The following is a 24,722-nucleotide window of genomic DNA, read 5'->3' on the forward strand; positions in this document are numbered from 1 at the left end:
GAATACAAGCCTGGGATCTCCTCCTAGATAGGGGTATCTGAGCCTTGTAATCCATTAAGATCTCATGAGGAGTTTCTAACCTTTTGCCCCCGTGATGTGTCCTGTCCCAGATGGGACGTCAGAAGAAGTGAGGCAGGGTGGGTCCTCCTGTCTCTGACCCCAACTTTGCTTGGGTTACTGATCCCTCACTGCTTTTCACATGGTGCTGGGGGACCCCCACTTGCCTACACATCAAGCTGCATCTTCAGAGCATCCATTAGCCCCTGTTTTCCAGTTTGAGACAAGGTCTTACAGCCCGGGGTGATCTTGACCTCGCTTGGGTAGCCCAGGCAGGTCTTCAGCTGTCCATCCTCCTGCCTCAGTCTCTTGAGTAGCTTGCAGGCCTGAGTCCCTGTACCTGACTGTCACTTTAAAAAATAGCTATAGTTTTTCTGTTTAAACTCCAACAGCTTTTTGTTTGTTTTTGTCCTCAAGACAGGGTTTCTCTGTGTAGCCATGGCTGTCCTGGAACTTTCTCTCTCTGTGTGGACCAGGCTGGCCTCGAACTCAGAGATCTGCCTGTCCCTGTCTCCTGAATGGAGTGCTGGGATCAAAGGCGGGTGCCACCACTGCCGGGCTAAACTTTAACAGCGTTGAATGCTCAGAGTTGTAAAAACCATTCCTACAGTGCAGTTTAGAAACCGTCATCTCCTCCTCGGGAGAACCACACCCACCAGCTGCCACTCTTTTCTTCCCTCCACCCTGAGTCCACTCTTTCTGTGGCACACCTGCCTTCACCCCAAAGTCCACACAGATGGAGTGGCCCAGCAGAGACTTTTGTGATGTCATGAACAAGCAACTCGTTCCTTTTTCATGGCTGAATAATATTCTGTTATGTAAGTGTTCCATTGACTCAACCATTTGTAGGCTGATGGACCTGTGGGTGGTTTCCCCGTTAGAGTTCTCATCAACATCCCCACCATTTTTAAAAACAGATTTATTTATTTATTATGTATACAGCGCTTTGCCTGCATGTATGCCTGCATGATAGAAGAGGGCATTAGGTCACATTATAGATGGTTGTGAGCCACCATGTGGTTACTGGGAATTGAACTCAGGACTTTTTGAAGAGCAGTCAGTGCTCTTAGCCTGTGAGCCGTCTCTCCAGCCCCATTCCACCATTTTTTCTTTATCAGATCATTTGTATTATTAAAAATGACTTTGTTGTCGCTGCGGGCAAAGTACCTGGCGGCAAACAGCTGTAGGCAGGAAGGTCATTGTGGCCCACTCAGGGAGGAAAAGCTTGGTGCCCACTCAGGGAGGAAAAGCTTGGTGGTGAGAGAGGCTTCCTCCGTGGCCATGGGAGCTGCTGGCCAGGGCCCTTCACAGCCATAGGCAGGAAATAGAACTGTTCTGGAGTAGCTAGAGGCAGGAGTGACCTTCAACACTAGCTGGTTCAACCGGCGGCGTCCCCGGTTTCACACCCTTGCAAAACAGCGCCACCATCTGGGGACCAAGTGTTCAAACTCTCCAGTACCTGGGAGACATTTTCAAAGCAAATGAAGGTTCACGGTCTTGATCTTTCCACATCCCTCTCTTCCTCCACACTTACTGAGGGAGAGCCTGGAGCAGCAGCTATAGAGGAGACACACACACGGGTTGCTCCCATGGATGGGTGCTGGCTGGGTCCTTCCGTGGCTTGGCAGTCAGGGACCCCACGGCTCTACAACTTCTCCTGGGTCTTGACAGGCGAGCTGAAGGAGCCAGGTGGCCAGCATGAGTGACACAGCACAGAGTCCCTAGGTGGGACGAAGTGTGTGGGGTGCTGGATATGGTGGGTGGGTAGATTTCCGAAGACAGACCCCAGCCCACTGTCACTCAGCAGGGATTCCTAACGCCAGGTCTTCCTTGAGATACCCAGGCAACCTCGGGAGCTCCCTACTCTAGCTTTGCAGCCCCTGTCCCTCTGGATTGTGCATCGGGAGCTGCCAGCAGGACAAGACCCGACAGGGCGGGGATTTAGTGACCTGTAGGGTCAGAAGCCTTGAACCCATATGCTGTGGAACTGAGACCTCCCAGGATCCCAGGCTGAGTTGGGGAAACTGAGGGATGGGGAAGTGGGGTGATATGGACAAAGACCAGGGGCGCGTGCACCCCAACTGGGACTCGGACCCATCTCAAGGGCTCTGCACCCTGCAGGATCAGGTCTTACTCAGGTGCTGCTGGGTTGGGGCCACTTTCTGGCAGTCTTCTGCCCCGCACCCCTAGCCCTCTTACCAGATTAGCTTTAACCAGAGATGACCACCAGAGGGCGGGGTGGAGGCGCTTTAGCACCAACGCAGTCGATACTTATTTTTCACATTTATTTATTTATTTATTTTGTGTGCATGTGTGTTGTTGTGTATTTATTGTGTGTGTAGTTGTTGGTGGTGTTGTGTGTGTGTTGTAAGGGCTATTTGTGGGTGTCAATTCTCTTTCTTTTATGTGGGTCCCAGGCCCTACCCCCCTTTTTTGTTACAGCCCTTTTATTAAAAGCCTGTCTATTTTGTTCTCAGCCTCTGCGAGTAGCCTTTTACACGACCCTGTGGCCTCTCTGTCCACAGTAGCACACACGCCATTCTGCTGTTTTGCCCCTCGGCCCTGGGGCAGTTTCTGGTGCTTGAGCCTTGGCGTCAGGGCTGCACTGGGTCGAGACTCTGCTCTGCAGCCCCTCTGTGCTGGGTGCTGATCACGTTTATTTTCTCAACTGAAAACGGAGGGGGGGGAATCTGTTTTTGTTTTTATTTATTTTTAATTGTTAATGGTTTTATTTGTGGACATGGGTTTTAAAAGTAAACCCAAACTGCAGCTTACTCTTTTTTTTAAAAAAATTTATTAATTTATTCATATTACATCTCAGTTGTTAGCCCATCCCTTGTATCCTCCCATTCCTCCCTCCCTCCCGCTTCCCCCCTACTCCCCTCCCTTATGTTTTTATTTCTGAGAGGAATGTGTGCTGGGTAGGAGAGGGCTCTGGCCAGCCCACAACGAGAGCCTTGTGGGTTTGGAAGTAATACTGCTGACTTGAGACACATTTTGGAGACACCACACCTTGGACTTGAAGTGCGTAACGTCTCAGGCCTGTTTCTAATGCAGGGCCCTGCATACAGTAGGGGACAGCATCCAGTAGGACCCCAGGGGAAGTGATGAGCGGGTAAACTGCCCGGGTTCACATCCAGACGCCTGGACATTGCAGGGAGCGGGAGGCATGTCGCCCAGTCAGTCCCCAGGCAGCACCTGACCGGTCCCTGCACAGGAATGTGGTTTGTGAGTCAGGCCGGCAGCATGTTGCGGAAGCTGTAAGCCTGCCCTGTGGTCTGGTGTCTACTGATGCTTAAATGCAGGTCACAGATGCAAGCCTGGCGGAAGGCAGCAAGGGGAGAGTTCAACCCTTCTCCCCCTCCCCTCCCTGAAGTCAGTTTCTAATGCTAGGCCTCCCTTGAGACACCCTGACTACCACGGGGTTCCCAAATCTAGCTTTGTAACCCTGTCCCTCTGGACTGTGCATCGGGAGCTAGCAGAAGGTCAGGCCCGCCCAGCCAGGGCAGGGATTTAGTGACATGCAGGGTCACTAACAAAAGGGGCACAGAGGTGACCCTCGTTGACCTTTGGGAGGCCTGGCACCAATCCCTTAGAGGCATCAGGTTTGCTTTAGAGTGAGGGGTTGTCTGAGTTCCTGAGGCCAGGAAGAGGCCTGAGGGGGAACCAGGGGAGCTGGCTTGCAGGAATGGTGCCCTGCTGTCCCCGTGAGGAGCCTGGGACTCTGTGGCGGGGTCTGCCTTGAGTCTGGGCTGCAGACTGCAGGGCAAGGTGGCCAGGCCCTAGCTAGACCTCAGGCCTGAGCACAGCAGCCAGGTGGAGGGAAGAGGGAAGCTGGGCCCTGAGGGTCACCACACGCAAGTGACTAAAATAACAGGCGTCCTTACACAGCCTGGAGGCCTGAGTCGGAAGGAAGTCTAGGTGTCACCAGGTGACCTCCAGTCCGTTCTGTTGCCCGCCAGCTCCTAGACAGCAGGCTTCCCTCGGCTTCTGCTCACATTCCCTTCACGTTCTGCCTGGCTTCGCCTGGCTTCCCAGTGACTGCGCAGCTGGCCGCTGTACCTCAGGGCTGTCGCACGAGACTAGGGACAGATAGATGACAGGCATTTACGCCCGGCGGCTGGAAGGGCAAAGAAGCTGGAGGCTTCCATGTCCATGGAGGACCTGTTCCTCATGATGGCGCCCCCAGGGAGCCTCACAGGCCATCGGGGGAGGGGTGGAATGCGCGAGCTCTCCCTGCAGCCTTGTCACAGTCTGGGGAGCGGGGGCCCCTCGTGGCTGTCACCACTTTTGAGGGTGCCATTGGGGCTGAGTTCTAGCAGAGGCAGGTCCCGTGATCCAGAGTGACCTCATGCCGGCTCCTTACGCTGTCTGCACAGACTGGCTTCGAACATCGCCACAGTTCCAGATTCCAGGCGGAAGCATTGTTTTTTTTTGGGGGGGGGCGCGCCATTTAACTCACGTAGCAGGTGGTGGGGGGGCCCCCGTGGTGAGATGTGGATAGGGCCCTGGGGTGGGAGAATTCACTTGCGAGTTCCCCCAGGGGAGGTAGGAAACTATGAAGCACATGTAAGGCGCATGCATGGGGTGGCCCAGCCCGGCTGTGCAGGCAGCTTCCCTGGCTGGTGGAGGGACCCGCGGGTCTCACCCTGTCAGTCTGCAGCCTAGTTGTCTCAGGAGCAGAAGCCTGGCTGGCGGGGGTGGGGGGGGTGGGGGTGGGGGGTGGGGGGTGGCGAGATGAGACGGGGTGAGCAGCTGAGGTCCCTGGCCTGGGGCCCTGTTGGTGGGTTCTGTCGGCACCGTGGACTTGCCAGGGCTGACTCTGGCAGTTTCTTTTTTATCTTGCCCACCCCACCATGCCCTTCACTGTCATCAAGGCTCTGCCCCCATGCCGCCTGCTTGCTGTCCTGTGAGCTCCCCAGCTGGGTCTGTTTCTTTCTCCCCCCCTCCCCCCCTGCAGTTCACAGTGTCCCTGGCTGCCATCTGTCTTGTGTAGCTTTGGGGTTCATCTCTTTCCTGCTCATGTGACTCTCCGTCATGACTCCCTGTCATTCCACACCCTGTGTCTCTTTCTGTTTCCCCAAGCCCCCTACTCCTGCGCTCCAGTCCTGCCACCGCTGCCTCCTCACCTGCCTGCCTCACTCTTCTTTCCTCCCAGCAGCCCACAGCACCACCGTCTGTCAGCCCTGAGGCCCTGCCTCTCTGCACCCTGTTAGCAGAGCGCCCAGCCTTCTCTTCTGTCAGTCAGTCCGCCAGTCTGAGAGCAGGGCCTGGCATTCTACTGTTCTGTCATTTGGTCATTCAGACTTAACTTAGCTGTTCTGTCACACAGCCGTCAGGCAGAGAGCAAGGCAGGGTCTTGAACACCCACCAGTTTTGGCCAGTTGTTGAGCAGGGCCCAGCCTTCCACCGTTGTCAGTCAGTCAGTCAGTGAGCGCACGAGCAGGGGCGCCACTTCTGCTGCTGTGTTATTCGGAGTTCGCTCGCTCAGGTCCAGCCTTCTACTGTTTTGTCAGTCTGTTAACCAGCCAGTTTTCCCAGGCCCAGCCTCTACTGTTGCGTAGATCAATCAGCCAGGGAGCGAGGCCTTCAGCTATGCTGCGGGTCCCTGAGGTGGTCCCTGAGGCTGTCCAGAGGGTCCCTGCACTCGACCAACTGTGAGCAAAGTGATGACCAGCTGAGGTCTAGGCCTGCTGACTGAGGGGCCCTGCTGAGAGCAGATGCATCTCAGGCCTGCCTTTGAGGGGCTTTGAAGAGTATTGCCCTGTGGTGGCCCTAGCAGCTAAGCCCAGCAGACATGTTCCAGGGGGTTTCCCCTTAGCGGCTGTGCCTCTCGCAGCGAGTGGCTTGTGGGGCTACAGTATGCAGCACCAACCAGCCAGTGCGCCTTTGGGGTCCAGTCTCTGGAAGGTGGCACTGAGTAGGGGGCCTTGGTTTGAATCCCGGCTCCCACTGAATAAGCTTTCTCCTTGTGTGTGCGTGTGCGTGTGCGTGTGTGTCCCCGAGGCTCTGCCTCTCACCTGGACTGCGGTCACAGCCTTAGGTTGACAGCCGTGAGAACAGACTCTGCCTTCTGTTCTCAGCTTGCCTCGTTAGATCCCCAAGCCCTGAAATGTGGACACAGGCTCATCCCAGTTTACAGAAGGGAAAACTGAGGCTCAGAGACATACCAGACCAGCCGTTTTGTAGGAAGCATCCAGGAGGGGGGTCACAGGGTGGTTGTTGTTGTTATTTTTTCCATTCTTAATCTGTAGACTGGAAACCTGTGCCCCGCCTCCACCCTGCCCTTCTACAGCCACAGGCGCCTCTCTAGAGGTGGGAAGACCTTCTCTTCCCACAGCATCTTCCCTGCTCTGCCCAGGCTCCCCACAGAGGCGTGCATAGCCCAGGACATGTGCCCGGGAGGCCTGGGTTCCAGCTGTACCTCAGTTACAAACTGTGATGTTGGCCTGCTCTGGGCCTCAGCTTCCTGTTCTATAAAATGGGGCTGAGTGAGTGTCCCTTGCCAGGGCTGCTGGTGGGAGGGGTCAGGAGGCCCTGGGAGCCTGCACTTAGCTCTCTTTCTTCCTTCCCTGAAAGGTCTTGAGGAGGAGGAGCTACACAGGGTGGTGTGCAGCAAGAATGTGTGTGCGTGTGTGTGCACGCACGCACACACACACACACACACACACACACACACACACTCACACACACAGACAGACATACACAGGCATACGTGTACACAGTTGTCAGCCTTGCACACTCACATCCACACACATTCCCACTCCCACACTAGCCTAGCACGCTCACCCACACTATCACACCGAGCCTCACTCACACAGCACTGTCCCCCCTGCACATCCCTAACCCCTGCCTACAGGTCTCCCTAGACCACACGGGCAACCAGCAGTGGGGAGGAACAGGCTGGCCCCGCCTCCTGGGCCAGCCCCCCTCCCTGGGTGTGTGTGTGCTGGGCTGCAGCTTCCCCCCCATCGGTGGCCACTCACGGGGTTGTGTGGCCATGTGGCTGTGAGCCCTGGCTTCTGAAAGATTCATGCCACCCTGAACTTGACTCTGGGGGCGGTGAGAGGAGTGGGGAGGGAGGAGCCACCCCCTTCAGGGAAAAGGTGGAAGCGCATGCACAGCGCAGGGGCAGGCAGCCCCAACAGGCAGCTTGGAGATGGACTATTACTACTGTCCCAGCCTGCTGAAACTGCTGCGGTACCTGTGGGTGAGTGCGCTGTGGGAGCCCGCAGCTCGCCCTCCCAGCCGCCTGTGCCTTTCTCTCGGCTGGCAGCGGACGGTGGAGGAGGGAGGAAGGGTGAGGTGGGCGAGCTGGGTGGGGAGGGGTACGGACAGCTTAGGGCCCTGAGCTGCATCTGGAGCTGGCACAGTGGACTTCCCCGCTTTTCTGGGGCTCCCGGGCTCCTCACTTTTGCCTTTGTTAGTTGTTGTTTTCTTTTCCCCCAAATTTGACAAAAATGAACCCAGGCGCCCCACCCCCACGCGGTGTACAGCTGAGGAAAGACAACCCCCAGAACTGCACGGGTACCCCAGGTGGGGTGCCCGCCTGGAAGGGCTCTGTGGGCGCAGAGTGTTTTCAAACCTTGTTTTGAGCGTGTGTCCTGGGCAGCTTGTTTGCAGTCTGTCTCCTGCTCACTCGCGCTCCCTTGGTGGGACCAAGGAGGCAGCAGCAGTGGCTTCTCAGGGTTCTGTGAACTTAACAGGGAAGCATCACGCTGTTCTGGATTTCTAGAACTTTTGCTGCTGAGTTCAGACACCCAGAAAGGAAAGCGTCGGGAAATGTTATTTTTCCCTTCTGAATGCTTGCAAATACTTCAGATACTTGCCACACAGACTTTTCCTGAGCTAAAATAGAGCTTTTGGGAACATTACCGTCTTCAGTCCCTCCCGGCATGGCTCTCCTCACAGAGCTGGAAGATGGGAGTTTTACAGTTCCTGGTGCCTTTGGATCACTGGGAACCAAACAACCCCCAGGAATAAATGAAAACGTCATTTATTGGCTTGCTTTCCTTATTTTTTACTACAAATGTCAGCTATAGATGAGGCAGAACGTTTGGAATGTTCCGGAGAACCTAAGGAGAGGAAAGGGCAGTCTGCTGGCATCTGTGCTGTTTGTTTGATTGTTTTTTTTAGACAGAGTCTCATTCTGTAGCCCAGGTTGTCCTGGAACTCCGAACTGTCCCCTGACTTGGCCTCCCAGACACTAGGGTTACAGGTGTGCGCGCCACCAAGTCCTCCTTTTTTATATTTTGAAGTCTGCAGTGCATAGGGTCCCGACAGCTTTCCTGTACTTGGCTGTGTCTTTGGTGCCAGGACGCTGATGTAGCTAAGAGACAATGCCCACTCTCTGGGCACAAGGGAGCGGCAGCCAGGTGCATCGGCAAACAGCTGTGGTCCTGTGTTCACACCCAGCGGCAATTCTGTGCTCCAGTGTGACGCTCAGAACACTGAGTGGACAAGATGCACAGGACCCTGGCCTGGGGGAGCTTTGGACTTAGGTATATGTTGGTATGCGTGGTAGAGCATGGTGCTGGGGCAGACATGGTCTTCTGGGGTGTGGGGTCTAACAGAGTCTGCCAAGAAAGCTGAGCCCCAGAGGATCCAAGAATGGGTCAGGGGAGGGTGTGTCCTGGGCAGAAGGAACAGTGTGCATTAAGGGCAGGGTGGGTGGGGGGCAAGGAGGTTTGAGGGCACATCGCACGTTCCAGGGCTTGTGTGGCAGATGGACAGCCTCCGCCCTTCCCTGGGCGGTGGTCATTGTGACCCTGATCCCGCTTCTCCCTGGACCAGAAGGAGGTGGGACAAGGCAGGATAGGTGTTTTCTACATGTGGCATGGTAGAACTCTCCTCCCTAGCCTGCTTCCTGTGGGTGACAGGACCCTCGCTGCTGGCTCCGGGCCACGAGAATCCCACGATATCTTTGCTGCGCCAACACGTGACAAGGACCAGCACAGGTGTCTGAGACCATGGCTTAGGATCAGCCCTCCATCTGCAGAGTTAAGCTGGACGCTCTTACCTGTGGCCCCCACGGGGAACCTGGGAATGTGGGAGACCCACAGGCTGCGGCTTCCTCATCTGCAGAGCCACAGGCACAGGGCTTCTCACACGTCCCTGTCACGGTTCCTCCAGGCCCTCACTGATTTCTGCAACCCAGGGCGACTCAGTGGCTGCTAGGACTTGCTTCCCACAGCGAGCCAGGGTCAGGGTCAGAGTGCAGGCTGCAGCAGGGAGCCAAGTGGGGTTTGATGCTCTTTTTGACCTTGAACCCCCCCCACGCCCGCCCCAGGACTTACATGGCTGTTATCATCCTACGGGCACTTTGACTGGTGTCTTCCCCTGGCACCACCATCCTCTCTCCATGTGTCTGCACCTACTAGTGAGCTCATGCAGCGTGTGTCTTTTATCTGGGTCAGTGTCTTCCTCGGTCAAGCATGGTGTCACAAGTGGTGAAGGGTGTGTAGCACTCCATTACACGTGTGTGCGTGCGTGTACGGTGCGGCCTGGTGGCCTTCATGTCTGTCCCTTTAGACTGCTTCCCCGTGAGTGTGTGTGGAGCATGCCCGCCATTTCCTTCGCGTGTGTGCCCAGAGAAGGGGTTGCAGCTCGGCTTTCACCGAGGAAACGTCAGAGCGAGCACTGAGGTCCCCTCTTGTGGGTTCCCGAGGGCCGGCAGAGAGCCAGAAGTCAGGGGCTGCCGACATGGCTCGGTGGTTCAGAGCACGGGCTGCTCTCGCAGAAGGCCCACGTGGAGGCTCACAGCCATCTGCAGCTCCAGTTCCAGAGAATCCGGCACCATCGCCCGGCCTCCTCCGGCTCTGCACACATGGTGCACAGACACACAGACACACATGCAGGCACAACACCCACACGCATAGTCAGTCAGTACTCAGAAGTAGGGACCAGGACTGGGAAGGTGTCAGCTGGCTTGTCTGGCATGCAGGCAGCCCTGGGTTCCATCCCCAGCAGTGCACAAACCAGGCATGGTGACACAACCCACCATGACACTCGGGAGGGGGGAACAGGAGGATCAAGAGTTATAGGCCAGCTGAGTGACATACACAACTCCCTCTGTTCCCCTCCCCCCACCACAAATAGCAGGGGACCTGTATGAGCTCATTGCTATGAAACCCTAGGCTGAATTCTGAGCTCTGAGGGACCAGTCTGGCCCTCCTGGGGATGCTCGACAGTCTGTCTGGAGATATTTTTGGTTGTCCTAACTGGGGGTGGGGACTGGTCCTGCTGGTATGTTGTGGATGGAGGCCCAGGGTGCTGTTTGATGCTGTACAGGGCGGGGCAGCCTTCCTCCAGTCCCGTAGCACCATCAAGAATAGTCATGACCAACAAGTCAAGGGAGATAATGGGTAGACCAGTGGGCAGCTGAGGGGAGGACCACAGGGGAGGACCACACGGGAGGGAGAATGGGCAGCTGAGGGGAGGACCACAGGGGAGGACCACGCGGGAGGGAGAATGGGCAGCTGAGGGGAGGACCACAGGGGAGGGAGAATGGGCAGCTGAGGGGAGGACCACAGGGGAGGATCACAGGGGAGGGAGAATGGGCAGCTGAGGGGAGGACCACAGGGGAGGACCACGCGGGAGGGAGAATGGGCAGCTGAGGGGAGGGCTGCTCCATTCCAAGGCTCTGTTTCCCCATGACATCTTTCTCTAGCAGACTCCGATCTCAGATCCCAGACTATACTGCTGTATATGGGATCCACCGCAGCGCCTCACAATTGCCCACTGACCAGGCCAGTCCTGGTCGCTCACAGTTGTGCACGCTCACTGACGTGGGTGGTGGGGAGGCAGGCAGCTGCTCATGTCTTTAAAATGCTTTACAGGTTGGCCTGTCATCCCTGCCTCTCAGCAGTCTGAGGCCGGAGTCTCAAAAGTTCTAGGCCTGCTGAGGCCACACAGTGGGTTCAGGCCGCGGTAACTTAGTTTCTACCTGAAAAATAAAACAGGTGAGAAGAGGGCTGGGGCTCCAGCTCAGTGGGAGAGTCTAGTCCTGTGTCCACAAGGCCCGGCTTCCACCTGGCACTGTAAACAGACTGCTCAGTCAGTAACCAGAGTGTCTCATGGCTGTGCCCCCCTGTCAGCGGCCTTGATTAATTAACCAGCCCCTCCTGCTTGGGCAGCAGTTTGTTCTCGGATGTTCCGGGTGCCCTTTAGCCTCAGCCCGGTCATTCACCCGAGTTATTCTCACTCTTTCTCGGTGCTCCTTAGGCCTCGGCCGAGGGTGGCCCAGCAGATCTCAGCAAAGGGGCCATCTGTCGGGCTGTGGGGCTGGGAGTAGCTTCCTGCCTACAACCTGGCCTTGCTTGCAGCTCTGAGGGTGATCCCCCCCCCCCCCCCCCCGGGCTTGCCCTGCATCAGCTGGGAGGAGATTGAGTTTCTGTTCTGTGTCATTAGTAACCGGAGCTGGCGGCTTCCTCTTCTGGGGCTGTTTGGAGTCATTTAATCTGGTTGATGAGCTAAGCTAGGTAGACAGACCCTCCTTGTCTATCCGTCCGTCCGTCTGTTCGTCCGTGGGCCTGCCACTGGGCATCCATCTGGGAGCTGTCACGGGTGCCATCCTTCTGAGCCCTCACAAAGGCCCCTGGCGTGGACCGTGTGGGTCTCGTGGACAGCTCTTGCCATCCCCACCCTGGCGGCTGTGAGCAGATCTCAGCACTGCCCTCAGTGTGGAGCTGAGGGGGGGTGGGGTGGGGCGCACTGAAGCCTGCTGGTATCTTGTTCAAGGCCCTGCTGGGACGTGTCAGTCAGCCAGTATATGAAGCCAGGTACCGCTCGCCCCATTTTTAACCGCATCTGGGTCTGAGTGGGAACACGGAGGCCACCAGGGTAGCGGTGACTTGACAACTTCTGGCAAAGCTCACATAGGGCTTACGCTTTCAGGACAGTGTGGTTCTGGGGACCCCCAGGGCACGTTGAAAGGTGGACACTCTGGCCTGCAATGTGGCTCTAGCCATGGCTTGGCTTGGCAGGGTCGGAAACGGCTCTGAGCCTGTTTCCCTGTCTGTGGCGGGGGCTGGCAGTTGTGGGCCTGGTTAGGCTATGGAGCTGGGCTTTAGGGAGCGGCCATGTCCAGATGCGCTTTGGAAGGGGTGGGATTCCCTACCTCCCCGTCTCCCCTCCCTCACGATCCCTGACCTTTCTAGTGTGTGCTGCCTAGGGATGCCCTCAGTGGCTCCCTCGGCTTCAGAGGTTGCTGCAGAGATGGGAGCCCCGACAGTAGCGCACGGCGGGGAGACCGAGGCAGCCCGTGCTACTGGGCTGTGCCTGGCCAGGGGTCTGTGCCCCACAGACTGCTCCTAGCATGGTTGGTTGTGTCTGGAGCTCACTGTGGAATGCTAGGAACAGGCTGCCCAGTTCCTACTGAGGTGGCTGAGTTTCATCTGTCCACGTTCCAGTTTGCCAGCGGAGATTGGCTTTTTTTTTTTTTTTAAATGGAAAAATGTCTAAATGTGGCTGGCCTGGCTGTCTGCCTCCCAGGCACTCCTGCAGAGGGTTTGCTTAGCCGTACCGTCTGCAGCCTGTGGTCTCTCCCTGGTGACATCAGTTAACGAGTCATGAAGAGGCGTGTGAGACTGTCCTCCCCCCAGGGTCTCCTCATGTAGCTTTCGCCAATGCTCACAATAACCTTAAAGGTGGATATTACTGTTGCTGTTATTAGACAAGTGGGGAAACTGAGGCTCTCAAGACCCTGTGACTCCCTTATCAATAGCCAGGCAGAGGCCTAGCCAGGGTTCAGATGGGGGTGCGGGGAGGGGTATATGAAAAGGAGTTCGGTTTGGTGACTGTGTGCAGTGCCACCATGCAGGAAGGCCACCTCCCCCAGCGTGGCCCATGGTGCACAGTGGGTGCTCAGTGGTTCTGGACAGTGTCCAAGGCTGCTGGGCTCTGAAGACGATGAACTTGAGCTGAGATGGCCAAGTGCTGCCTGCTGCTTGCTGCCCACCCTGGAAGCCGTTGCTGCTTCCGCCATGGCTCTGGTCCTGGGTGTCACTGCCATTCTCTTTAGCTCCGGCTAAGGCCCTGCTTTGACTTAGCTCACTGAGGTCTGCGGCTGACATGGAGGAACTGTCTATTTCCAGCTGTAGCCCTGGGCTGAGGTTTAGGCCACAGGACATGAGTCACCTGGGTTTCAGGCCGACTAGAGCTGTGGGAGCCTGCTAGCGGGTTTTCGAGTCTGAGTCTCGGGCTTCTGGTCCTGACTGGTTCACTTCCTAGTGGAGCGCAGGGCCTCAGCTCCAGAAACTCACTGTTGCCATCTGTAGAAGGAGATTAGTACAGCAGCTTCCTATAGGGGCATCCCGAGGATCTGGTGAGGTGGCACAAACAAGGCCCTGTGCTGGGTAAGTGGTGGTAGTCACAGTGGGTGCTGGGTAAGTGATGGCAGTCACAGTAGGTGCTGGGTAAGTGATGGTAGTCACAGTAGGTGCTGGGTAAGTGATGGTAGTCACAGTAGGTGCTGGGTAAGTGATGGTAGTCACAGTAGGTGCTGGGTAAGTGATGGTAGTCACAGTAGGTGCTGGGTAAGTGATGGTAGTCACAGTAGGTGCTGGGTAAGTGATGGCAGTCACAGTAGGTGCTGGGTAAGTGATGGCAGTCACAGTAGGTGCTGGGTAGGTGGTGGCAGTCACAGTAGGTGCTGGGTAGGTGGTGGCAGTCACAGTAGGTGCTGGGTAAGTGATGGTAGTCACAGTAGGTGCTGGGTAAGTGATGGTAGTCACAGTAGGTGCTGGGTAAATGTTAGCAGTCACAGTAGGTGCTGGGTAAGTGATGGTAGTCACAGTAGGTGCTGGGTAAGTGATGGTAGTCACAGTAGGTGCTGGGTAAGTGATGGTAGTCACAGTAGGTGCTGGGTAAGTGATGGTAGTCACAGTAGGTGCTGAGTAGGTGGTGGCAGCAGTCTGTTGTGGTAGGAGACACTGCAGGCACTGTCAATTTGTTTCATTCCTGGAGGCCACCCTGTATTCTATGTGTGTGTGGGGGTTCCCTCAGTAAGCAAGACAAGCCACCTCAGCCAGTGGGTAGTTGAGCCAACACACAGTGGCCAAGACACAGAACTTGAGGTAGTGTCTCAGGAGATAGGGTGTGCTGTGGAAGGGAAGGCAGCAGGCAGGATACTCAGACGGGGCTGCCTGATTGGGGCCAGGGGACCTCCTGAGAAGGTGTGAGGCAGGGTGAGGCTGACAGGAAATGGAGCCACACAAAGGGCCTGAGATCGGAGGGAGGCAGAGCTGGGAACGGGAGAGAGGCAGCAGGGTGGGGGTGGTTAGTGGGGAGACCCTGGGCATGAGGTCAATCTGAGGGTGCTGCCTTGACAGTGAGGTCACTAGAGCCTCAAGGGAGAACTCTCAGAATTGGACAGTCAGTCTGGTTTGGGCTCGAGCATCTTTCTGGTCGCCATGCAAGGGGGAGACCCAGGCTGAACCAAGGCTGAGTCAGGGCGACCTGGAGGGGCCCCAAGACGGTCAGGAGCCTTGAAGTAAAGGCCCCGGGCCGGGCCGTGTTCTGAGGCTTCTTGCCCCTCATATGCTCCCCAGAGTCCTTTAGTCAGGACAGATCTGCCAGCTGCTGCAGCCCAGGTGCAGATGCCTGGGCTCTTCCCTCTCTGTGACAGTCTCATGTCCATGTCACCTGAATGGTTCACGCTAGATTCATGCTTACCAGTGCTCTAGTTGTACCCCTAGCCCAATCCCAGACTCTGCTGCTGTGTCCCGACCGTGCTGTGACCCTTCTTGCCTGCCGTGACCCCTCTAGCCTGCTCTGACCCCTCCAGCCTGCTCTGACCCCTCCAGCCTGCCGTGACCCCTCCTGCCTGCTCTGACCCCTCCAGCCTGCCGTGACCCCTCCTGCCTGCAGTCTACATCCTTGGCATGTGTCGTCACACAGTCAGAAAGATGGAAACATACCTGAGGACACTGGAGGCCCCCAAGCCTGGAAAGCCATCCCATGGCCCTTCACAGTGACATTGGAGCCTTTGTGCTAATGTGCCGTGGGAGGTTAACTCTCAGGCAGTGTCTCCAGGCCGCAGCTCCTGCAGTCTTGTTAGATTTCAGATATTCGGGGTGCAGAGAAGTGCGAATGGACACGTCGTGCCATCCAAGGTGGCTATGTGACCAGAAGCTGGAGGGAGGTGCGGCTGCTGTGTGACTCTGAGCAATTGCTTGCCTTCTCTGGGCCTGAATCTGATCCAGTGATCAGATTTTCCCTAAAGCCTCTTCCTGTGCACGCTCTCCAAGATGCAGGGCTCCAGTAAAGAGGGGGAGCTTTGTGGACACAATGACCTGGACCCAAGTTCATGTCCCCTCCTGCCTTGCAATCCCGAGCAAGTGGCAATGCTCGGGTATTTCAGTCTCTTTTCTCATCTGCAGATGGGAAACCTCCTCTCACCATAGAGAACAGCAGGGGGAAGAGCTGGCACACAGTAGGTGCTTAATAAATGGGGGCTGCCGCAGGCTTTACATCCCCTAAGCTTGGAGTTGCTGCAGGCTGCTCCTCTGGCAGAGCGATTCCCAGATTGGTCACTAGAGGGCGCCCCGGTCCTAACAAGCTGCGGCCTCTGAAGCTGGCACAGGCTGCACCGTTCACGGGATAGGGTCAGCTCTCAGCCTCACACCTGAGCTCCCTTCTGCAGACACAGTCCCGAGGCAGCACAGAGGGTGGCGTGGGAACTGAGTCTCTGGTGGTGTGGGGGAGAGGAGGTGTCTGTGTTCCTAGTTCATGCCTGTGTGTGCAGCAAAGGCCGGTTAGAACACTGGTGTGAGAAATTGCCTTGGGGGCTGGGGGATGTGGCTCAGTAGGTGGAGTGCTCACTCAGCCTCCTGAGGCCTGAGTTCCATTCCACACTGAATAACCCATGTGTGGTGGTACAGGGGGTGCGGAGGCAGGAGGATCAGACATTCAGGGTCACCTGTGGCTACATAGTAAGTTCCAGGCCAGCCTGGGCTGCATTAGACTCTGGCTCAAGCACAGAGTCGCGCCTGTTCTGGCCATGTGCAGACCTTAGTCGCTAGAGGCCGATCTTCACAGGCCATGGGTGTGCTAGGCAAACAGAGCCGTTTTGTAGTAGCTCGGCCTCAGAGGACACTGGTGTCTGTGGGGTTCCGGGATGTGCCCCTGTGGAGCCTGAGGGGTGAGTGCATGGGGTGTAGAAGCTGGAGGTGCTTTGCTGATGCTGGGGTGCTGCCAAGAGAAACCATACTGGTGCTGTTAGGGCAAAGCTGGCTCCAGACAGCAGCAGGGCAGGCTTGCTGTAACCGGTGGCCACTCTGCCCCATGTTTGCCCCTGAGGAGCAAAGGGGAATGTCACAGGGGTCCCGAGTTGTGCCGGCCCGTGATGGTCATGCCCGAGAGATTGTCTAGAAGCAAGAGAGGCCTCAGCTAGTGTGTGTGTGTGGGGGGGGTCCCCCTGCCCAGCAAGGATACTGGGAGTCCTGCCCTGTCTCTGCCCTCACTGGCCCAGCATGCTCTTTTCAGGGAGGCTGTCTGTCCACCACTCACTGGCCCTGCAGCCGGTTATGTGTATATATGTATTGAGTGCCCGCTCAGGGCTGGGCCTACGCTGAGTCTCCAAGCCTGGACAGGAAGGAAGGGGGAGTAACTGGGAATGGTGGGGCCACTGTCCATGGGGAGAGAACAATTTTTGGGGCAGGGAAAGTATGGAAGGTGTCTCTGTGTCTGCTGCTCTGATTGGTGCCCGGAGACTTCACTTTAGATGCGACTGAGTAAATATTTGGAGCAGATGTGAAGGTGTCAGAGGTTTGACCAGTTACAGCAGTTCAGCAAATGCTCTCAGAGGTAGATGGAGGCTCCCAGAACTGAGGAAGGTGTTGGGGGAGAAGACAGAGCTCACGATCTAGGGCTACAGCTGGTGGGTGGAACGGCAGTGCAGTGGGATCGCGGCGACACCACAGTGGCCTGTGCATTTCCAAAACAGCTGGCGGAGAAGTTTGAACTCTCCACAAGATGGTAGATCTCAGGAGGTAACACCGCCCGAGTGGGGTGCTGTGCAGTGTGTATTTGTGCAGACACGTCACACAGGACTCCATAAATATGTACAACACACTGCAAGATAAAAATAAGGGCCGGGCAGTGGTGGCGCACGCCTTTAATCCCAGCACTTGGGAGGCAGAGGCAGGTGGAGCGCTGTGAGTTCGAGGCCAGCTTGGTTTTACATAGTGAGTTCCAGGACAGCCAGCGCTACGCAGAGAAACCCTGCCTCAGGAGGAAAAAAAAAAGTTAAAAATAAGGATGTGGGATGTGGTACATCCCGGTGAAGGCTTGCTGCCAAACCTGACCTCCAGCCCTGGAACTCACGTGCAGAGAGGAGATGCCCGTCAGGCCTGCAGCTCGGCCTCTCACCTCCACACGTGCACTGAAACAAACGAAATAACAAACGAAATAACAAACGAAATGCTCTGCAGGCAAAAAAAAAAAACAAAAAAAAAAAACTGAAGTTTTCTGTGGAAATCCTGGTGGTCGGGTGGCTGCCGTGTGTGTTGAAGGTTCTGCAGCCAACGGCTTTGTTGCCGCAGTGCAGGCGCCACGGCTGCCGACCTTGAGTGCTGGGATAGGGACGTCACCTCCTGGAAGCACGCTTCATTCCCTTCTTCCCGGAAGAGCAGCTGGAATGCAGCCCAGTTGGAATCGCAGGAGCGGAGAAGCTTCGGCAAGGGAAGGCCACGCCCTGGCAATCTGGGGGCTGAAGTGAAGACCATGGTGTTGGGGGCAGGATTTTGGCTTTAGCTCACAAAAACCGCCCAGCCTGTGGCCTCGCAGAACCTTCCGTGTGAGCTTCAGTGACGCTTGAGTCTTCCTTCTGTGAGTTCACGCAGACCCTTACCAGGTGTGGAGGCCCACGCACCCGATCCCAGCACTTGGGGAGGTGAGGCAGGAGCATCAGTGAGATCAGACTACCTGAATGACGTGAGCACTCACCCCCAGCCCCAGAGATACCGCATGGGTTGGATTAGTCACCTGATCGGTCTCCTTTAGCGTAGCCACTGGTTATTAAGGCTTTTCCAGAATTCAGTCACGTTCTGAGATCTGTGAACAGGGCGTAGTAGGGGCTTCGGTCTGGTATCATCTGCCCAGAGAGGTTAAGCCACCTCCGGAAGATCACCCAGCAGTCAGCAAGCAGGGAGGGGGCCCTGAGCCAGGCTGCCCAGCCTCGGAGCCTGCTCTGTGCTGACTTGTACCTCTGAAGGTGTGTCTCTGCGAAAGCTAAACAAAGCTGAAGGGATCCATGGGCAGTTCCCAAAAACTCTTCTCACCCTGTCAAAGGCACAGACTGGGAGCGACTGAGATGAGAGGCAGAGGGCCAGCCCTCAATGCTGCCCTGGCCTGCAGGGCCCCAGGGGCTGACTGGCTGTCTTCCCAGAGGGGCCTGCTGGGACCGCCCTCCCTGCCCTGCCCGCCTGCCCAGGCTTGCGTGAGCAGCCTGGCCCAGTGAAAGCAGCCTTTGTCCTCTAGGATAGGTGACCTGAGCCTGCTAGGGGAGAGCAGGTGCGGTGCCATGTGAGCTCAGGTCACCCTGTGATCCACACAGTGGCCTGGGCAGCCTCAGGGGTCAGAGGTCGGGAAGGCCAGTGATGCCAAGGTCCCTGGGTGCACAGAACTATACCATGAGGGAGCCTGCTCTTCTGCCTTCGGCTTTCTCAGACCCTCCTAGGGATGTGCAGGGTCCTATCTGTGCCCAGTGTCTTGTCCTGACAGGCCACTCTAAGATGTAGCGTTGTGATACTCATGGATTCTGGGCACAGGAAGTGCAGCAGGACACGGCAGGCACAGTTGTCCCTGGCTGGGGATGGGACGCCTGGGTGCCCCAGTGACTGACAGCTTTGTCTTCTGGGAACTTGGCCACTCATGACCTGGGCCTTTGTGCACTTGGGGCCGGGGCTGTGAGAGCCGGTGCAACGACCGCATCGTTTGTGTGTGGGGGGGACACGGTCATGGAAGGCCCACGGCATTCCTTCTCTTGGCCTTTGTGGATCCGGTGGCCACAAGGGAGGGGACACAGACCCACTTCCTCGGCCATTTTGGCGGTGGGTGTGAAACATGCTATTCTGCTGCCGTGCGCCTCCACAGTTGGAAATGGGGGTGGTGGTTCTTCTCATCCTCCCCCGAGCTTGGCTGTCCCTGAGTTCTTGTGGCTTCTCGCATCTGGATCCCCAGATGTGATCCTGGGTACCAAGTGGCTCCTTCATGGTCCTCGATCCCCCAGATGTGATCCTGGGTACCAAGTGGCTCCTTCTTGGTCCTCGATCCCCCAGATGTGATCCTGGGTACCAAGTGGCCCTTCATGGTCCTCGATCCCCCAGATGTGATCCTGGGTACCAAGTGGCCCTTCATGGTCCTCGATCCCCCAGATGTGATCCTGGGTACCAAGTGGCCCTTCATGGTCCTCGATCCCCCAGATGTGATCCTGGGTACCAAGTGGCCCTTCATGGTCCTCGATCCCCCAGATGTGATCCTGGGTACCAAGTGGCTCCTTCATGGTCCTCGATCCCCCAGATGTGATCCTGGGTACCAAGTGGCCCTTCATGGTCCTCGATCCCCCAGATGTGATCCTGGGTACCAAGTGGCCCTTCTTGGTCCTCGATCCCCCAGATGTGATCCTGGGTACCAAGTGGCCCTTCATGGTCCTCGATCCCCCAGATGTGATCCTGGGTACCAAGTGGCCCTTCTTGGTCCTCGATCCCCCAGATGTGATCCTGGGTACCAAGTGGCCCTTCATGGTCCTCGATCCCCCAGATGTGATCCTGGGTACCAAGTGGCCCTTCATGGTCCTCGATCCCCCAGATGTGATCCTGGGTACCAAGTGGCCCTTCTTGGTCCTCGATCCCCCAGATGTGATCCTGGGTACCAAGTGGCCCTTCATGGTCCTCGATCCCCCAGATGTGATCCTGGGTACCAAGTGGCCCTTCTTGGTCCTCGATCCCCCAGATGTGATCCTGGGTACCAAGTGGCCCTTCATGGTCCTCGATCCCCCAGATGTGATCCTGGGTACCAAGTGGCCCTTCATGGTCCTCGATCCCCCAGATGTGATCCTGGGTACCAAGTGGCCCTTCATGGTCCTCGATCCCCCAGATGTGATCCTGGGTACCAAGTGGCCCTTCATGGTCCTCGATCCCCCAGATGTGATCCTGGGTACCAAGTGGCTCCTTCTTGGTCCCTTTGTCCCATGCCACTGCCAGGCCAGGGTGTGTGTGACCCTCTTCCTAGCCACCGAGTCTCATGGAGCTTTTGGAAAAGGGAGAGGCTCTTGCTGTCCTGACATAGGGACCAGGTGAGCATCCAGCCCTGCCTGGTGTGTCATGCATCCTGTGAGTGAGCACAGGTCCTGTGGATCCAGCCCTGTGGGTGTGGAGCCTATTCACTGACTCCTCGGGGCCTGGCACACAGTAGGTGCCCAGTGTACGCCTTGGCGGAATGAGCCTGCCAGAGGGGGAAGGGAGGGCACAACAGGCCTCTCTCCTGTTCACACAGTAGGGCTGAGTGCTGGCTGCACTTGGCGCACAGAGCGATGCAGCTGAAGAAGTGACTGTACCCCAGCCCTGTGTCACCGCCCAGCAGGCATCCAGGAGTCCACCAGTGACTCAGGCTGAATGATCAAGCACTGGCTGCCCCACAGCTCTGTTCACAATGCTCGGCTGGGTCTATAGAGAGTGCTCAGTAACTGCTCATAGAACTGAGTGAAATAACAAAAGTGATTAGGGACCTTTGTTCACTTCCCTCTATTTGTTAGCAGAAGGTCCTGCACACAGTAGGTGCTTGTGATTTTTTGAACCAATGACAAAATGAGTTGTTTTGTTTTGTTGTTTTTTTGAGGGCAGGGACATATCTTGTGGATTCATTTACTGTGAAAGAGCTGGGCTGGGCACACAAAGGTGCTCCATAAATGCACAATGAGCCGAGTGAATAACTGAGTGAGATGAAAACGTTTCTGAAGCTGGCTGGCATCTTATTTCTCCTCAGGTTCTCACTCAGGGCCAGGCATATAGCAGGTGCTTAGCACACACTTACTGGGCTGTCGAGAGAGAGAGAGAGAGACCCTCCAAGAGTCCCTGTCCCTGCAGAGGGAATGAAGAAAGTAGGTGGGAGGGCCCTGCTGCCGCCCTTTCCTGTTGTTCAGGTTCACACAGTTGGACAGGAAACCCACGGGGCCGCTGGGAGCTGCTGCCCAGGCTGTTCCTGAGCGGCTGTGGCCTCCTGCCAGGCCCCAGCACCGCCCTGTTAAGGAGCAGCACCCCTGGGACCCCTCTTCCCAGCCCTGTTAGTTGTTCTAAATTTAGAGCAGTGGTGCCAGCCTGCAGCCGCTGTCGAGCCTCGGAGTCTCAGTGCTGAGGCCCATGGACCCCAGGCCTGACCCAGGCTTCCTCAGAGCCCAAGCCTGCAGTCAGAACCGTCTTGCTGACCTAACTCTGTCTTCTCACCATAAAAGGGCATAAAGAGGTTCGTTCGTTCTCTTTGGGCTGGGGGATCCTGTTCGCCTTTCTGAGGGACCGTACCCCAGAGGCAGCTTCAGCAAACCTGGCAGCCATCTTGTTGTTCATAGCTGTAGGCCCGTTTCCCCCAGTGCAGTGTGAGGGGCAGGGTGCAGGCTGGGGCTCCAGGTGCTGAGTGTGAGATGGGGCTCCTGTGGGGTGCTGGCCCCACCTGAGGACTGAGGAGAGGCCTGTGAGCCACAGAGCGGAGCCTCAGCCCCCAGGGACCAGGCTACCCAGCGAAGCGTCTCACCAGATGCCATGGTGCCGACACTGTCACTCCGGCTTCAGGTTACTGACTCAGTAGGTGAGGTCCTGAGCGTGACAGCTGGTGGCAGTCACTGCGCTCAGCGTCTAGTCACTCGGTGAGAAGCTTGAAGATAGGGAAGGAGGCTGGGCCCTTGGCGCACATCTGCCATTGTACGTGCAGGCACGCAGGCAGGCACGCGGGCACGCACGCACGCACGCAGGCAGGCACGCAGGCAGGCACGCAGGCAGGCAGGCACGCAGGCAGGCAGGCAGGCACGCAGGCAGGCAGGCAGGCACGCAGGCAGGCACGCAGGCAGGCACGCACGCACGCACGCAGGCACGCAGGCAGGCACGCAGGCACGCAGGCAGGCACGCAGGTGGGCACGCAGGCAGGCACGCACGCAGGCAGGCAGGCACGCAGGCAGGCACGCAGGCAGGCACGCACGCACGCAGGCACGCAGGCAGGCACGCACGCACGCACGCAGGCAGGCACGCACGCACGCACGCAGGCAGGCAGGCAGGCAGGCAGGCACGCAGGCACACAGGCAGGCACGCAGGCACGCAGGCAGGCAGGCACGCAGGCACGCAGGCAGGCACGCAGGCAGGCAGGCAGGCACGCAGGCACGCACGCAGGCACGCAGGCAGGCACGCAGGCAGGCACGCAGGCACGCAGGCACGCAGGCAGGCACGCAGGCACGCAGGCAGGCACGCGGGCACGCAGGCAGGCACGCACGCACGCTGGCCATGGCTGTCTTTCTGTCATGATTTCCCAAAACATTTTCGGGGGAGGCGGGGCTTGTGGGTACCAAACTCCAAGGTGGATCCCTGGGTGACTCTTCACCCCCATCACCAGGAAGGGTGACAGACACCTGTTCCCCTGCTGCACCTTGGCCCGGTCTCCTTTTATGGGCACCCTGCTTTCATTTCTATGGCTGCTGGGATATAAAATGCCTTCACCAGAAGCAGCTTTGGGGAGAAAGGATTTGTTTTTCCGCATGCCCTCTCATGGCCGTCCACTGCCGAGGGACATCTAGGCAGGAATGTGGCAGCTGTCACATCCATGGTCAAGAGCAGAAAACTCACCCTTGCTGATGTACGATGTGGGGTGCCCACTTCCGTGGGGGTCCCATGGCCTCAGGGCTGGGGATGAGCTGTGTGGTGGGGAGTCGGGGGCACAGGGGCTGAGCAGTGGGCAGTCGGGGGCACAGGGGCTGAGCAGTGGGCAGTCGGGGGCACAGGGGCTGAGCAGTGGGCAGTCGGGGGCACAGGGGCTGAGCAGTGGGCAGTCGGGGGCACAGGGGCTGAGCAGTGGGCAGTCGGGGGCACAGGGGCTGAGCAGTGGGCAGTCGGGGGCACAGGGGCTGAGCAGTGGGCAGTCGGGGGCACAGGGGCTGAGCAGTGGGCAGTCAGGGGCACAGGGGCTGAGCAGTGGTCTCTCTCGGACTTCTAGATCATTTCCTACCAGGGACATGGGCTCCTGGGGGCTGGAGTAGTCCTGGGCAGCAGTGATCTTTAGTCCACAGAGAGCAGAGTCCCGGCCTCTGCCATGTGCCCTCGCTGGTGGCCCTGGGCCTTTCCTTCACAGTCTCCAGACAGGTGCTTTCTGCACAGTGAAGACCCCGTGCGGTTGTGTGGACGAGCGGGGTCGTTTCCGTATGCCTGCTGCCAGGAGAGGGCCTGGACGTTGCCTTCCCAAGTTTCTACGTGTAAAGTCAGAGGGAGATAAAATTGTACTTGAAGATTTCAGTTGCCACGGCTACCGGGATGCAGCGGGCCATGTTCTCACACATGGCCTTCTCAGACCTTCAACCGACACGTATTGGCGCGAGCATGTGGCATTTAGATAGTTTTTTTTCAATAAGGAGTTTCAGGCACATAAAGGTTCTCGGGGAAGCCGAGGCCTAGTGGCCTGTATGGCCGTATGGTCAGCCTAGTGGGGAGGGAGGACACAGTGGGGTCTCTTGAGGACAAAGCAGAGTATCTGAGTGTGTTCTGGGTGGGGGTCAGCTGAGTTTGGGGGGCCTCAGGGGATACTGTGTCATGGTGAAGTACAAGAGTGGTCAAGTGGGGGAGACCAGAAGCCTGGAAATTGGTGCCCAGTGCTCACACGGTGGGAAGTAAGAGTGACCAAGTTCAGATTGCAGTGGGAGCTGGAGGGAGCTGGTGGGGAAGAGGAGCCAGGGAGGACCCACACTTCCACCCAGACGCAGCCGGTGTCCCCTCCCACTGCAACAGCAGAGCCCAGGAGAGTGAGGAAACACCCCCCGCCCCGCCCCGCCAGAGCTTGCCCAGTGGGGACTGGCCCCCCCTTGGCCCCCTCTCCGTTAATCTCTTACAGGTGGGCGAGCTTGGCTGATGGGGCTGGGTGCCAGAGTCCTCTGGTGGTGGGAGGTAGTGCTGAATCTGAGAGGGAGCTGGGGGCGTCAGGTGGGCTCCAGAGCAGAGGTCAGGGTACACAGAGTCAAGCTCATCCTCAGAGTGTGCTGCAGGTTTGGCCTGGGTTCGGATCCAGCTGTGGTGCTGGCGCTAAGCCCAGCCTTCCCCGGGCCTCACCAGCTCTCCCACTCTCAGACTTGTCGGGCCGACCACCAGCCCTCGCTGTGCTGTCATTCTGTCAGAGGCTGAATGTGGAATGAGCTCATGGCTCTCAGCCGAGCAGGGAGGGTGCTCCCATCACAACTGACTAACCTGCGGAGAACGTGAGCACGGATGGTGTTGGCCAGATAAGGCGTGTGAAACCAAGAACAAGCTTTACGTCTTTAAAAGGTTGTGGAAAAGCTACATGTGACGTGCAAGGACAAAAATAGTCACCATCTGGCACTTTGCAGAGAACCCATCAGCCTGGGTTCCTCCTATCCTCATGTTCCACCACAACAGAACGGCCCCCAACATGGCTGCCAAGGTTCCAGCTGTCCTAGGAAG

General features: G+C 57.4%; 1 protein-coding gene across 4 annotated transcripts in view; it reads left to right on the top strand.

Annotated features, from left to right (window-relative positions):
• Nucleotides 1–24,722, top strand: part of KIAA1671 — a 141,634-nt gene that overhangs the window by 57,033 nt on the left and 59,879 nt on the right. The window contains exon 1 of one of the 4 annotated variants that reach the window (XM_084763477.1): nucleotides 7,151–7,267. The exons of the other annotated variants lie outside the window; for them this stretch is intronic. Within the exon in view, the coding sequence (XP_084619603.1) occupies nucleotides 7,217–7,267 (51 nt within the window). The 5' untranslated portion in view covers nucleotides 7,151–7,216. Of the gene's footprint in view, nucleotides 1–7,150; nucleotides 7,268–24,722 lie in introns of those variants that run through there. 4 annotated transcript variants of the gene reach the window in all.

The sequence above is a fragment of the Acomys minous genome (genome assembly GCF_964271855.1).
Source record: "Acomys minous genome assembly, chromosome: 16".
Lineage (NCBI taxonomy): Eukaryota > Metazoa > Chordata > Mammalia > Rodentia > Muridae > Acomys > Acomys minous.